The sequence below is a fragment of the Argentina silus genome (genome assembly GCF_951799395.1).
Source record: "Argentina silus genome assembly, chromosome: 18".
NCBI classification, from domain to species: Eukaryota; Metazoa; Chordata; class Actinopteri; order Argentiniformes; family Argentinidae; genus Argentina; species Argentina silus.
The window spans coordinates 7,385,048-7,400,633 of record NC_139672.1 but is presented as its reverse complement, the minus strand read 5'-3'; the positions used below and the strand labels follow the sequence as shown (position 1 = coordinate 7,400,633).

At 44.8% G+C, this 15,586-nt stretch overlaps 3 protein-coding genes across 3 annotated transcripts in view; 2 read left to right on the top strand and 1 right to left on the bottom strand.

Annotated features, from left to right (window-relative positions):
- Positions 1-1,014: 1,014 nt before the first annotated feature.
- On the bottom strand, positions 1,015-3,939 carry LOC310818680 (DNA-directed RNA polymerases I, II, and III subunit RPABC1). The gene is made up of 7 exons (XM_083689686.1): positions 3,799-3,939; positions 2,867-3,041; positions 2,533-2,648; positions 2,337-2,417; positions 2,149-2,207; positions 1,477-1,555; positions 1,015-1,357 (listed from the first exon to the last, which is right to left on the bottom strand). Exons 1-7 carry the CDS (start codon positions 3,853-3,855, stop codon positions 1,292-1,294), a joined length of 633 nt encoding a protein of 210 aa, XP_083545812.1. The 5' UTR covers positions 3,856-3,939; the 3' UTR covers positions 1,015-1,291.
- Positions 3,940-4,226: 287 nt separating this feature from the next.
- Positions 4,227-9,958, top strand: gpx4b (glutathione peroxidase 4b). The gene is made up of 7 exons (XM_083689816.1): positions 4,227-4,353; positions 7,225-7,319; positions 7,733-7,877; positions 8,059-8,210; positions 8,340-8,364; positions 8,556-8,615; positions 9,371-9,958. The coding sequence occupies exons 1-7, from the start codon at positions 4,288-4,290 to the stop codon at positions 9,401-9,403; spliced, it is 576 nt and encodes a 191-aa protein (XP_083545942.1). The 5' UTR covers positions 4,227-4,287; the 3' UTR covers positions 9,404-9,958.
- Positions 9,959-10,548: 590 nt separating this feature from the next.
- LOC310819241 (phosphatidylinositol 4-phosphate 5-kinase type-1 gamma-like) overlaps positions 10,549-15,586 on the top strand; it is a gene marked incomplete at its 5' end in the record, with an annotated part of 15,342 nt that continues 10,304 nt past the window's right edge. The window contains one exon of the mRNA XM_083690485.1: positions 10,549-10,669. Coding sequence (XP_083546611.1) covers positions 10,549-10,669 — 121 coding nt within the window. The remainder of the gene's footprint in view (positions 10,670-15,586) is intronic.

The window sequence follows — 15,586 nt, the reverse complement described above, 5'->3', positions numbered from 1 at the left end:
GTCATGAAGAACAGCCTATGAGCCTAAACAGTTACCGTCCTTGGCCTATATTCACAGAACCACAAAAAAGGTGCCTAGAAGCATAAGAATATAGGCTGAATGCAGTGGAGGCTGGTGGAGGTAGAAATCGGAGGATAGGCTCATTGTAGTGCATGGAATGGAATAAGGAATGGTATCAAACATGTGTGTTTGATACCATTCCTCCTTACATTCCATGCATTACAATGAGCCCGTCCTCCGATTTCTACCACCACCAGCCTCCGTTGACCTAGACTATAAGAACTTAGACCTAATGGAGAAATGAACATGAGGGGTTACTTCAGGCAGGGCAAACTGTGATTGAGAGACCAGTAACCAAAAAAGGCTGCGAACCAGATGGCCTAATACACTTCCATTTAGCCGCAAGTGCAGATAATCCCCCTTAAGACTGAAGATTTCTGTCAGCAGTATCTAATCCTGCTGTTATATTTCTTCTTAATCAATCCATCTCTGTTCCATTGTAAATATATCGAGTGAGCCCAATAGACTAAACAGAACTGTTGCAACCAGCATTCAGGGGAGGAGAGGCATGGATTCTATGCAGTCAAATAGCACTTTCTGCTGGACAAGTAGTGAAGTTACAGTTTAGATGTATTGCCAACGTATGAATGTATGTACATCATTTGCTCATTCATCATCAGGAATTGAGTGATGCAATCATGTCATCATGGACCAGAATCTCAAAGGAATGTTTCCAACATCTTGTGGAGTCAATGCCACAAAGAATTGAGGCTGTTTTGAGAGCAAAAGGAGGCCCTACCCAGTATTAGTATAGTGTTCCTAGTGAGTATAAATGTAGGCTACATTTTGTGTGTAAAACTGGACGTTTACATGGGTAGCTGAGATGGATCAGTGAACTATACTGGTGCCATGAAACCTTTTCTGAAACCCAAAGACATATACTTGTTCCCAGGAAGCTGAAGCCTATACATTCGCTCTTGTCTTCAAACATAACAACGACTCAACACACAGAAGAACAAATAACAAACTTTAATGGAGAGGTTTTCACCTCCAACAACATAATAACTAGCAATCAAACAAAAAGAAAGTGTATATTCACAAATGGTTTTGGAGACAATGTAAATAATGTCATGAACTGTTTCATCTTCATGAGTAGGGTTGAATTATCTTGTTGTTTCTGCTCAGCAACCGTCACGAATTCTGTTTTCCTTCTGGTCGGGTTGTGCGAGAGAGAGAGAGATTGTGTGTGAATCTGTCAGCATGTGAATGTATGTATATCGTGTGTGTGTGTTTATTGAACCAGTCTGTAGGTGATGTAGCGTCCAGCAGTCTCACTGGGCCTTATGATTTTCACCACCTGTTAGAGACAGACATAGAGCAAAGAGTGTGGCAGCAACAAAGTTACAACATAGTTATACCCTCACAGTGTGTGTGTGTGTGTGTGTGTGTGTGTGTGTGTGTGTGTGTGCATCTCACCTGTCCTCTTTTCAGCCCAAAGTATCTGGCCACGGGGTCTCCAGCCTGGATCCTCGGTAGCTGACTCTCCTTCAGTTTACTAGCATGTCAAGGAAACACTTTCACAACCGACACAATAAATATACCGCATGTTATATACAGCATGTTATCACTCTACACAGCCTGTGTGTGTATTAGGGTGTACATGTCGCTATCAACAACATGCAAGTGTGAAGTGTGAAATATGCATACACTGCATAATCATAACCAGAGTCACTACCAATCTTCCGCCGTAGATTGAAAACCATCTCTTCAGGCTACATCTTAACAGTCCCTCCTAAAGACCTCTTCACCGCCACTACCCCCCTGTACTAACCCTAACCCTAAAGACCTCTTCACCCCCACTACCCCCCTGTACAAGTTTTTCTCCTGTTTAAAAAAATCAATTAAAAAATCTTCTTCTAGCATTGTGACTGCCAATGGCCCCTGGTCTGAGCATTGATTACTTTATCTTATGATGACTGATGAATAGATGTATTTGCTGTAAGTCGCTTTGGATAAAGGCGTCTGCTAAATGCCATAAATGTAAATGTAATTGTGATGTGAAGTCTGCGGATACACTCACTCATTCATAGGAACTTTGACTAAGACACAGTTATAGCTCTGCCCTTTCGTTCACAGTTAAAAGGATACTATCGAGCCAGCAGCTCTACCAGCTCTTCCTTGTTCATCACTATGTGCTCTGGGACCAGCTGGAGAGAAGAGAGAGAGTAAATGGGTGACTATGTAATGGACTACAGAAACACAAATGTAGATTAGATATTGAACACAGATACACACGCATGCACGCACAGTGAACACACGCACGCACGCGCACACACCTCATGTTCTGTGATGTTGATGAGAAGCTCCTGTTGTAGAAACTGCTCCAATATGTATTTGGGTGCCATGTCCACTAAAGACTGGAGAGAAAGGAAAGAAGGGCGAGTCAGTATAGGGACCTCTGGGTAGGAACCAGTGGCCAGTTTGGAACTAGGCCACTGAATGGGTGCATCTCAGAGGCTCTGCACTGCCCACCTGTTTGGCAGATGGCGTCATGCCCATCTGCACTACGATGCAGGCACGGGTGATGTTCTCCTCCTGCATGCGCTGGCAGTACATCTTGATGGTCTTGATCCCCACCTTGGGCTCCTCTGTGAATAAACAGAAATATGTGGGCATGAAAAGGGAAATATTGTTGTGTTGTCTTCCTGACTGTATGTGACTATATGTTTCCTCTAAATCACTATAGAGATCCAACGACTCGGGAGTCTGCAAAAGCAAGCTGCCGCATAAGATTGTGTGTCGAGCTACATAGCAATGTATAGTAGCTGCATTCACACTGCACCCCAAGCTATAGTAGCTACTTTACCTGGAAAGAAGACGAACATCTGATCCGTCGGGTCATCGTTATGAGCGACGAGCACGGTCAGGTCTGTCCGCCGCGGCCGTCCCTCGCTCGGCTTGTCACCAAACTGGCTCTTGAATTCGTCCAGGGTTTGGTCCAGCTCATCCTGTGTCACCAGGTAGCCGCGATCGTGGCACAACTGAGAGTATGGAAGAAGTTAGTGGAGTTATGAACAGCCGGGTGTTGTTAGAAATTATTTTTTATAAAAACAGTTTATTATTGCTATAATAAAAATACATTACTGCAGTGTGCTAAATTTACTAATGTGATGGCCTGTTGATAAATGAGAGATGAATCAAGCATTAGTCCCATGGTACATTGGATTAATACATGGAGAGGTTAAGCCAGGTCATCAAGAAAGATGTTGCAACACACGCTTACACAAAGAACTATAGTGGAATAATACCAGGCTAGGGAGGACAGGCTAGGGAGGACATACCAGAGTAGGTGTCTTATCTCTTACAGGGTGCTGACTCCGCAGATGGGATGAATGGTGTGACCAGCCCGTGAACAACAAGGGATGCCAAGTCTAAACCATGGTTCCTCCCCAACCAAATAGCCAATCATAATCATTTTGTATTCTGTAAATACTTTGTTTGACTCCATCCATTTTTGGAAGGTTGGTCACAGATTAACAGCTTGCTGACTGTGATTTTCTTCGCCAAAAGTGGTCCTTGTACAAGCCTAGAATTTTGACATATAAATAAATAGCTAAAAGTAAGAAGTAGTTTGTCTTCTCACAGTGTGGACCAGTAGTGTGGACATAGTTTGCGAACAAGAAATTCCAACTTCTTTAGCCAGCTAACTCCTACTCAGTAGTCCGATTACGGGTAGAAGAGTGATGGAAAGCGCCACTCTTCCTTGCTTGTTTTTGGTCATTATACAGATCAACCCACCTGCATGATAGTTTTTCGGATTTTCCATAGTCGGTAGGTTTCCTCTTCATCATCCATAACGGCGTATTTAGGATTATTTCATCTGCGAGAAAGAAATGTGTTACTTCTTCACTGTTGTTTCTCTCAACCACGAGAACCTTCCGTACTACGCACAGGACCCCCCCTCCCCACCAATCTTTCGAGTGTCTACTATTTTGCCTGCAACGTTGACATTTTAAAACGACTAAAATAAACATTTAACGGCTTTAAATAATCGAACGTGTCACTGCACACGCATTATATCGCAAGTAAAGATGTTCCCAACTTCAATTCTGTAAGTCATTAGGATTGCATTGATGCAAAGAAAGCATGGTTATCCAGGCGTTATCGTCGTCGTGTGTTTGCTCATTGGGCGCAAGTTCGAGCAATTGCTTGCGCATTGCAGCAGAGGGCGCAATGCGGCGTGGTCGGGACTCTACTGGGCGGAGTTAGTGAGCGTGTTTCCCCGTTATGTGGGTGGCAAAGCGAGCTTTATTATTCGGGCTGTTCGGGAGCCGTGGAGTTGCCAGAGCCATGGTGAGTGATCACAGGTGTCTTAAATAGAACCACGGACACACTTTTCTTTCTTTTCTGAATGAACTCTACAAGTCAGGTGTAGGACTTCTATTTTTACACAATGAACGTAATGGTACCACGGTAAACTCTGTCCGGTGGTAGAACGTTTTCCAGCTTGCTGCGGTACAGGTAGCTTTCCTTTAGCATAGCATAGCTAGCTATCTGCCACATACATAGCAGTGTGACAGAAAGAGTGTACAACATAAAAAAGAAACATACAATGATGCGAGCTTGCTAACTAGTTTGCGGCGTGACGGGCGAACTGGGGAGGGTGTACCCGTTAGGAACTGTTCTTTATAGAGTGTCAACAGCGAAATGTGTCTAATAATAAGGCTGCCTCCTCGTAGACCCCCAGGCCCATTCATTCCCATGGAACTATGTATAGATCGATATGGAGCTGCTACGGAAATGTTAATGGCCGCGGTTGTATTAGGACATTTTCGGTCATTGTGCCCAAGACGTGCTTTCAGGATTCGACGACTGATCATCTGGATGTGTCATCTCTGAGTTGCATCATCCTAGTGGTCCAATGTCCTTTCCTCTAGAACACGGGTGTCAAACTCATTCCATGGAGGGCCGAGTGCCAGCAGGCTTTTGGTTTTTCCTTTCAATTAAGACCTTGTCAACCAGGTGAGGGGAGTTCCATACTAATTAGTGACCTTAATTCATCAATTAAGTAGATAGGAAGAGCAAAAACCTGTAGACACTCGGCCCTCCGTGGAATGAGTTTGACACCTGTGCTCTAGAAGCTCTAGTTTCATGTTACACTCTCATAGGAAAAGAACGACGAGAGCAACGTGCGAAGTCCGTGTAGGAGATGGAGAGGAAGGCTCTTTAGTTTAGACTAGATTAGATTAGATTAGATTCAACTTTATTGTCATTGTGCAGAGTACAAGTACAGAGACAACGAAATGCAGTTAGCGTCTAACCAGAAGTGCAAAATAGCAGAAAGTGCAATGAACAGTATTTACAGGTAGTGCAATATATGATCAGTAGTAGTGCAGTATAATATAGCAGTGCAGTATAGCAGTATATGAGTAACAGTAGCATTATAGCAGAATAAATAGTTACAGTATGAACAGTGTAGCAGCATATGAGCTGTATGGGTAATGCAGTCTAGCAGTATATATGTATTAACAGTAGCATGAGGTAGATAGCAGAATAAATATAAATATGAATATGGAATGCCGTATAAACAGTATAAACAGGTATGTACAGTATGTGCAGTAGTATTAAAGAAAATATAAGGATATGTGCATTATGTGCAGTATGAACAGTATGGACAGGTATGTACAGAAGAGCAGTGGTATGAGTAAGAGCAGGGGAGGGGAGTGGAGTAATAGTGCAATAGTGCAATTGTCCGGGGGGGGGGTTGCAGGGGTAGTAGGTTGTCAGGTCGGTGCAGTGTTCAAGTTCAGTAGGGTGACAGCCGCAGGGAAGAAGCTGCATCTGAACCTACTGGTTCGGGTGCGGAGAGACCTGTAGACTATTGCTGGAGTCAATCCCTGCTCCTGTGGGTAGAAGTTCTAGCTATAAAAATAAGTTCCACAATAAACTTTATGGGCTTGTAAAGTCTTATTATGGTAGTGGATGAAGTTATGGGCTTCTAAAGTCTTATTATGGTAGTGGATGAAGTTAGAGTTAGATAGATAGGATGAGCCATGGGTACTTTTAGCGGTTCAGAGGAAGGTTCGCCCCTATCTCCTCCCTGTCTTCCCTGTCTCCTCTAAGCCTAGTTTCTTTGTTTGCAGTCTGCAGGTAATCCTTCCTCTGGATAACATGACAGGGTAGAATCTGACCACCTGCAGTCTTTGTGTACCAGCGAGCCACAGAAATCACCAGGGAGCTAGTCGATCACTGCTAACTATGGCACTGACTATACACACTCTGTGAGTAAGTGTAACGATAACATGAACTGACAGGTAAATGTTCACTATTTCGCATTATTTGGGATATTTGGAACAGTTTAAAAAGTCCCGAAATGGCTATTTTGCTTGACAACTCTCAACTCGTCCCCATTGAGATAGTATTGTGTAATCTTGGTGTAATCTTACTGCTTGGTGAGTGCCGTCCTGTTCATTGTAGATTGACTATTTACTCAGATTCAGTAACCCATAAGAAACATAATCTGAGATCACAGAATAGACCTACTGTCTTTATTTCTGTTAGGCCTAAAGTTAGCTTTGAATGCCTATTATTGGTGTCAATAAGATAGAACTGCATTTCGTTGTCTCTGTACTTGCACAATGACAATAAAGTTGAATCTAATCTAATCTAATACCGTGTTCAGGTTTGCCTCTGTCAGGATGCAGCCTTTTCATGCAGTGTTTTCGCTCCACTCCCCCCACCTCCCCCCTTCCTCCTCTCCTATACAAAGTCCACCCTTTATGGAGTTAACAGTATCTGATAGTCTTCAGTTGGTGTCCTCCCCTCCTTGTGTCGAATCCTGAATCTGTACTGATCTGAAACCATAGGGAGGGAGGGGGGGGGGGGGGCGCTACATAGCGGTTGGATATATACCAATAATTCCCTTTCACCACTCCAATACATTCAGATCAGTGCAGATGCAAGTAAGGAGACAATAAGAGGATATTATTTTAGGAAAATGGAGACTCAAGTAACTAGCCTCAGGAAGAGGAAGTGGGCCTTTCTCCCTGCCCTCTTGCTGAGTCACTCTTGCCAGTGTTATTGTCACCCTATGGTTGTGCAAGTTTTACCTTTGATCCACTTTCTGCATGATGTATACCTGACTTATACACACTCCCTCTCTATCTATCTATCTCTCTATCTCTCTATCTATCTTTATCTTCTCTCTCTCATATATATATACAGTGTGCCCAGGTGGATGATTGGCAGAAGGCCAAGTCAATTTATGAGTTCTCAGCCAAGGACATAGATGGTGAGGAAGTGTCTCTGGAGAAATACAGGTGAGCAGGCCCAGACAAGCACTGGTTGATTCATCTGAACTGCTCACAGCAGTGGTCTAATCTGTCACACTCACATTGTCATTTCCCAAGCAGAGCAACCAGATTACGCAACCTGTCCCTCCCTCGAGTCCAACTTGTACACTGAGGCTTGCTGTAGCTGCTTAGGGAAACATGTTCATGGATGTCAGTATTCTGTTGCAGTTGTTGGAATCTACTGAATGGATGAACTGTTCATATTTGATAGTTGATGGCTTGTGATCAAATATCAACTATCCAAATAAAGTGAGGATGTTTGTGATGCAGTATTGTGTGACTTCTCTTTAACTGTAGATGTGCTATCTTTCTCTCTCTCCCTCTGTCTCTCCCTCTCTCTCTTTGTCTCTGTCTCTCTCTATCTCTCTCTCTCCCTTCAGGGGTTTTGTGTGTATCATCACCAACGTAGCCTCTAAATGAGGTAAGACCAGAGTAAACTACACTCAGCTAGCGGAAATGCACGTCTCCTACGCTGAGAAAGGTTTACGTATCATGGGCTTCCCCTGCAACCAGTTTGGAGGGCAGGTACAGTACACTTTCCATCCTCTTTTGTGTGTTTGTGGTGTATAGTGTCTGGTGTCTGTGTCTGTGAGTATTTTCAAAGAGTAGGCCAACAGTCTATAAATCACAGAACACTTCTCTGGGTGTGAATTGTACCGGTTGTAACTTCCGTGGTGTGTCACGGCTTCTCCTCCCTGTTCTCCAGGAGCCAGCTCCAGAGGCAGAGATCAAAGAGTTTGCGAAAGGCTTCAACGCCGAGTTCGATCTCTTCAGTAAGATCGAGGTGAACGGAGACAACGCCCACCCCCTCTTTAAGTGGATGAAGGTTCAACCCAAGGGCAAGGGAACTCTGGGAAAGTGAGTTGTCCCATTAAGGGTCTATGGGCCTTGTTCCAATTTGGGCCTAAAACCCAAAAGGACATTGTTATAAGAATAAAGTTGCATTCCAATGTATTTTTTTTAATGCATGTTTCTTTCCGTCCGCAGTAACATCAAATGGAATTTCACAAAGGTAAATGACCTGAAGAAGTTCTTCTCTACTGCGATGCTCTGTTCTAAAGCGGGTCCACTGAAGCTATTTTTAGTAAAGCATTTTAGAGTTTCGTGTTGAAAGGGTGTTAATCCCATTCAAACTGTAATCCCATAACGGAGCCCCAGCACGTCCTGTATTTAGTTGTTTTCGCTTGTTTTCTTCCCGTTCAGTTCCTGATCGACAGAGAGGGGAAGGTTGTGAAGCGGTACGGGCCCATGGATGATCCCAGTGTAAGTACAACTACATTTAGCCACTTTAGCCATAGCATGTGGACCTTGAGCCTACTGTGTGATCTCAGTGGGAGTGGACAGCTGTCTGCTATTGTTACAGCATGACATTTGGTTTGCTGCTGTTCTACAAAAAAAAAACCCTGCCTGCAACCCACCAGTTTGCTAGCCAACTACAGCGCTTGTTGGATGATAAGAATTTTCTGCCTTCTCTTGAAACCACGACCTGTATCGACTAGGGGAGGGGGGGGGGGGGGGGGGGGTAGAGGAGGCTGAAAGCCAGAGTTTTAAGCACCAAATAGGCCCGGAGGAGTGTGACGGTGGAAAAGCAGTGGGCCTCGGTCCACACGGTGTAAGCCCCGACTGTGGAAAGCCGGTTACTGTCATGTCGTGTTCCTAGGTGACATCGGCCTAAATAACCCCACACTCTGGATAAGCCCCTGTCATGGCAAAAAAAAAGAAAAGAAACTGACACCTAGTGGCCAATTCAGAGAAGGAACTTATTCATTTTGATCAGATCCCTATAGCTGTCCTATTTGTCATTAATGTATACGTTTTAGGGAGGAATGTGTCGTCTTTTTTTTTTTTTTTTTTTTTCACAAGCATCAGTTAAAAACATGGTATACAGCATCTCCTCTATGGTAACTCATAGTAGAGACCACGTGGTACTGAGCAGACTGCCTCTGTCCAAGGTCCTGAAACAGAGAGACTCTCGTCTAGGTTGACAGTGTCTGACTTATCTCTCTGTCCCCAACCAGGTTATCGAGAAGGACCTGCCCAAGTACCTATAATGTGATCACTGTCCGTCCGTCCGTCCGTCTGACCCCAGACCCCTCCTGTGGGATTGTGGGTATCGGTGTGTGTGTGCCTGGACCAGTGACGGCCTGTCTGTAAACCCGCCCAGCGGAGAGGACAGGCCTGATGAACCCAGCGTGCAAAACCCCCCAGGACCACCCGCACAACACCCAGCATGAGCACAGGAGAGGACCGTCAGACACACACACACACACACACACACAGCGCCAAAAACGAGGCTAAACCCCTCACATTCCATACATACATACACAGCCAGCCTGTTTATACTCTATACTCCAAGCCCCTGTCATCCCCACAGCACTGATACAAATGTCTAACTGTCCCATATGATGAATCCACAAGACCCCTAATTATTTGAATGTCTGTATACACTGTTGCCAACATCTCTGTACATGCCAGCCTGCCATACATGTGTTATTCTCCCTCGTATACAATAGGCTTCTGTTGTATGTTTGTGAATAGCTCATCAGTGTGTCTTCTGTAACATCAGTATTGCATGACTATTTAAATAAAGTTAATTTGATGGAACTGAAAAAAATAAACGTGTGTGTGTAGTGGATTTCATAATGCTTTTAGTCCAAAAGTCTTGGAGGGGATGTCACAGCCTGGCTAATGGCGATGTGACTTATTCAACGGGGTACAACAGTAGACTACATCCAGCGTGAAGTGCTTTCAGCAAAAATATATATCACATACATGGAACAAGTATAAACATACAGTCGAATGATATCTCTTTGATAGAATGAGCCCCATACTTGGCAACGTTAACCGTATGAGGATGCTGAAGAAAATACATTTTACATACAGGCTTACCGACTCAAATAACATGACAGTAGAGTAGAGCCCTCCTCCCTGAGTGACGCACTACAGCCGTGGAAATCCAGCGCGAGTGGGTTTGTAATGCGATGAAGAAATATAGCGGGACACAGCGGAACACCAAATCTGATATCTAGCCTGCGTTGTGTTTTAAGCTGGTAACTACGCTGATGGAAATACGACTGGCGTTGAAGAAAAAGCGATGAGACCAGACGTTTATTTTACGTGATGTCAGAGTGTGCGCGCACTATTGCATTCGCCCTTGCATCAACGAAGGACACGAGTGCCCTTCGCGGGGGACTAGATGGATGAGACTGCGACAGCGGGGGCGGCCGGAGGAGGCAAGCCGATGCTCGAGGCCGGGAGATCGGATGCCAAGGAGATGGCTACCGGCCTCTCTCTCCAGCTGGACACTGGAGATATGGGTTCGTAAGCCTGTTATTAAAACCATAGGCCTATAATTCAACAGCGGGGGTTGTTCAGAGGTATAGTTCGAATCGTTGACACCATTGGGTGATGCGTAAAAGTGTTCATTCATATAGGTCTGTAAACTGCGGCTGCTGCGTGATGTGATGGTGCATTGGAAATGAAGGATTAGGCCTGATGTTGCGCTGAATGTTTATCACGCTTTTTAGTCAAGCAACGCGAAAGACAACGAGGTTATGCCTGGCCTGATGTGACAGCCTCAAAACCTATTTGGCACAGGTGCAAGCAAGTGCGCTGGACCCATGCATGGACACTGCAACGATCAGACTGATCCCCGGATCAGTAATCTAGCATACTGTAACTGAACGGGTTATACTATATGGAATAAGCATCACACACACACACACACACACACACACACACACACACACACACACACACACACACACACACACACACACACACACACACACACACACACACACACACACACACACACAGCCAGCCTGGTTATACTCTGTACTCCAATACTCCAAGCCCATTAGTTTACCCATATGATTAAAAAAAAAGAGAGTAGGAATGTGACTTTGTAGGTGTGTCTTCACACAAGTGATTCACAGATAAAGCCACGGATATTTTCCACCCTCAACTCAATGGCTTTGAAGGCGAAACAGAACACAGAGGTGGGAGAAACCCTACTCGTGGAAATGAATTTTTAATGGATAGACATAACAGTGTCAACTATCAAGATCCTCTGGTTCCCTTGATGTCGCTGAACCGTCATGAAAACAGGCTTTCAGTCTGGGTTTGGGCAGGGAGAACACGTCTACGTGTGTGAGCAGTGTTCTCCCCTGTCTGAAGCTCTGCTTGTTTTACGACTGGCTGAGATGAAGCGGTGAAAAGAAAAGAGACAACCGGATAAAGCTTGAGGAGTCAGTCAACAGGACCTCTTTCATACACCATGCAGCCCCCCCCCCCCCCCCCACACACACACACACACACACAGACAGGGGGAGAAAAGCAGCCCATTAACTGCTTATCAGCTTATCAGCACAGTCGTAGAATTAGCAACAGAGCCTGGCATCTGGTCCTCTCCTCTCTTCCGTCCTGCAGACCCCTCCTCCCCCCCCCCCTTCTCTCTCTCTCTCTTTCTCTCTCGCTCTCTCCCTCCCTCTCTCTCTTTCTCTCTCTCTCTCTCTCGCTATTTCACTCTCTCTCACGCACTCTCTCTCTATCGCATGCACTCTCTTTATTAAACCTAAAGAGTGTATTATTATATAATCAAATAAGGCATTATAGTTTAAGCCGGGACACAAACACAAACCCTCTGGCTACTGCATTAGACGCTGCTATTCAATCTTTATCTTCACTGTCATGGTCACAAATACGATGAGACAGCCCTAGGAAGGATGGATGGATGCATGGATGGATGGATGGATGGATGGATGCATGGATGGATGGATGGATGGATGGATGGATGGATGGATGGATGGATGGATGGATGATGGTTCGATGGATAGATGATAGATGGATGGGTGAATTTATGGATGGATGAATTACATAAAAATGATATTAAAAGCAAATGTGCTTTTGTGCTCAGAACCGGTCCTGTGGCCATGTGTGTGTGCGTGTGTGTGTGTGGAGGGGTTTGAGTGGTGCGTGTGTTTGAAAGGTTTTTCCTGTAGGCGGCAATGATGGACCATTTTAGACAGCCTTACGCAACCCATGTTTACGTCTCAGTCACACTCTGCAAGAGGCAGCCATCTTACTGAGCCGACTAGTGAGAGGTTTTATCCTCTTAATGCCCCTTAAACACACACACACACACACACACACACACACACACACACACACACACACACACACACACACACTTAATAGTGATTATGTGGAGTGTTCTATTTATGGTTCAGTGATTATGTGGAGTGTTCAGTCTCAGTGTTCTGTTTGCTGTCTCAAGGCTGTTTTATGCTTTTTAATGTGTCTATCAACATAAATAAATAAATGAATAAAAGTGTTGCTCACCTCCTAGCATGTCTGGTTTGGCGAAGGTGAAACCACTGTATCCATGGCAATGCCTTGCATCTAGCTAACCAATCACACAGCACAATGATGTAAGACTGTGTCAGCGGCATAACAAAGTTCATAACAAAGCTCAAAAGTGTCGACTAGACGTCATTTCAGTTGATGGACAGTTGTCGGTCGTGCCGATCGACTAGGCATAAATGAACGTGTTCTGTCTGAGTGTTCTGTCTGAATGTTCTGTCTGAGTGTTCTGTCTGAATGTTCTGTCTGAATGTTCTGTCTGAGTGTTCTGTCTGAATGTTCTGTCTGACTGTTCTGTCTGAATGTTCTGTCTGAATGTTCTGTCTGAGTGTTCTGTCTGAATGTTCTGTCTGAATGTTCTGTCTGAGTGTTCTGTCTGAGTATTCTGTCTGAATGTTCTGTCTGAATGTTCTGTCTGAGTGTTCTGTCTGAGTATTCTGTCTGAATGTTCTGTCTGAGTGTTCTGTCTGACTGTTCTGTCTGACTGTTCTGTCTGAATGTTCTATCTGACTGTTCTCTCTGCTGTCTGAGGGTTCTGTCTGAGGGTTCTGTCTGAGTGTTGCATCTGCTGTCTGACTGTTCTGTCTGACTGTTCTGTCTGACTGTTCTGTCTGACTGTTCTCTCTGCTGTCTGAGGGTTCTGTCTGCTGTCTGAGTGTTATGTCTGAGTGTTCTCTCCTCGTGTTCTAAATTCAGCATGACCTATCTGTCTGTGTGTACTTATTGTTAATGACTGTACCGCTCCGAGGCTGTCATATCTGGTTGTGTTTGTACCACGTCTACGAGTGAACCTGTTGTTCAGCGCCACAGACCCCGGCTGTGCCACTAGCTAGCAGGACATCCTCCCCGGAGCTCACCTGTGGTCTGAAGGCTGTTAGCCCAGCGTCATCACTAGACCTTTAGCTTGGATTACTAATTAGATTGAGTCACCCGCAGTGTCTACCCTTCCCTTCCCTCCCCTTCTCTCTGTCTGCTTTCCCCTTTGTTCTCTCTCTCTCTCTCTCTCTCTCTCTCTCTCTCTCTCTCTGTATCTCTCTCTCTCTCTCTCTCTCTCTCTCTCTCTCTGTCTCTCTGTGTCTCACTCTCTCTGTCTCTCTCTCTCTCTGTCTCTCTCTGTGTCTCTCTCTCTCTGTCTCTCTCTGTGTCTCACTCTCTCTGTCTCTCTCTGTGTGTCTCTCTCTCTCTCTCTCTCTCTCTCTTTCTCTGGCGGGCACCTCTCCTAATCCTCGGCTCTGATTGGCTACTTAGGGCATCCAGCCGTCTATGCGATGGTGCCGATACCAGCCAATGACAGAGGGGTCAGATTAGGGAAGTCAATCCAATAGAGTCTCACCTTCTCAGCGCAGATCTGCTCCAGGAATAGACTGGCTCTGCAAGATGTCAACAAGATGACACACACACACACACACACACACACACACACACACACACACACACACACACACACACACTTGATCTCTTTGGTCTCTGATACTTGTCTCTGTAGTGTTTGAGTCTTATGAGGTCTGCGTGAGCTTTGACGGTGTTGGTAGTTTTTTAGTTTTTGTTGGATTAGCCAAAAATTGGAGTATAGTTCAACCCTCTGTGTTGAGCTACATAAACATCTTCTGCAGGTATGTGCGGTTTTCTTTGGGGTAGATTTAGGAAGTGTTTGCAATGGTACAATATTAACCTGTCTTCGTTCAGATTACAGTCTTACTCTGTAAACTCTGTTAGATTGCATTTTCAGCTCACCTCCTGAAGATCACAGTTGACCTGTGGCATCTACACACATTGAACACTTTATTAGGAACACCTGTACACCTTCTCATGGTGGAGGTGGTGTAATGGTGTGGGGAATGTTTTCTCAGAACACTTTTAGTGTTTGGGCCGATTAATACCAATCAATCATCGCTTGAATGCCACAGCCTATTTGAGTATTGTTGCTGACCATGTGCATCCCTTCATGGCCACAATTTACCCATCTTCTAATGGTTACTTCCAGCATGATAATGCACCATGTCACAAAGCAAAAGTCGTCTCAAACTGGTTTCATGAACATGACAATGTTCAGTGTTCTTCAGTGGCCTTCCCAGTCACCGGATCTGAATCCAATAGAACACCTTTGGGATGTGGTAGAACGGGCTTGAAAGTGCACCTGAAAGATCTGCAGGAATTGCGTGATGCAATCATGTCATCGTGGACCAGAATCTCAAAGGAATGTTTCCAACATCTTGTGGAATCAATGGCACGAAGAATTTAGGCTGTTTTGAGAGCAAAGGGAGGACCTACCCAGTATTAGTGTACTGTTCCTAATGAAGTGTTCAGTGAGTGTACAGTTTGGTGTCAATAGCTGTTCCACTATCTAGCTGTGTGCTGTATGTTGTTTAATCGTTGCAAGGGTTTTTGGTGATCATGAAATGGTCCTTTAATGCCAGTCTTTGAACCAGAACCTATCGGTATGGAATGGGCCGTCCTAGAAAACCCTAACAGCTAAGGGCACCCCCTTATTACAAATAGTACTAAACGTAGGCATCCCCGATAATACACGTTGAAAATATGGCGCCTCCAGAGTCAATGTGGAATCTAAGTCGGCTATCTGGCCTGGTATAGATGATGTTTCTGCATCTTTAGCTTGTTTAGCTACAAGGGCAAAGACTTGACCTAGGTAAGACTTAGCTACCAACATGGGGAGTCCAGCATAGAGAGCAGACGCTGTGTATGCAATCTGCAAAGAAGGGTGACATGTCCAAACGTAAAAAGAAAACATCAAACGTCCTCACAAGGTTCAACCATAACCTGAGTGCCTTTAATCTCACTTTTCGTATAAATCATGCATTGATGTTCTCTATCTTGTTTTCTCCCCCCCCCCCCCTCTCTCTCTCCCTCCC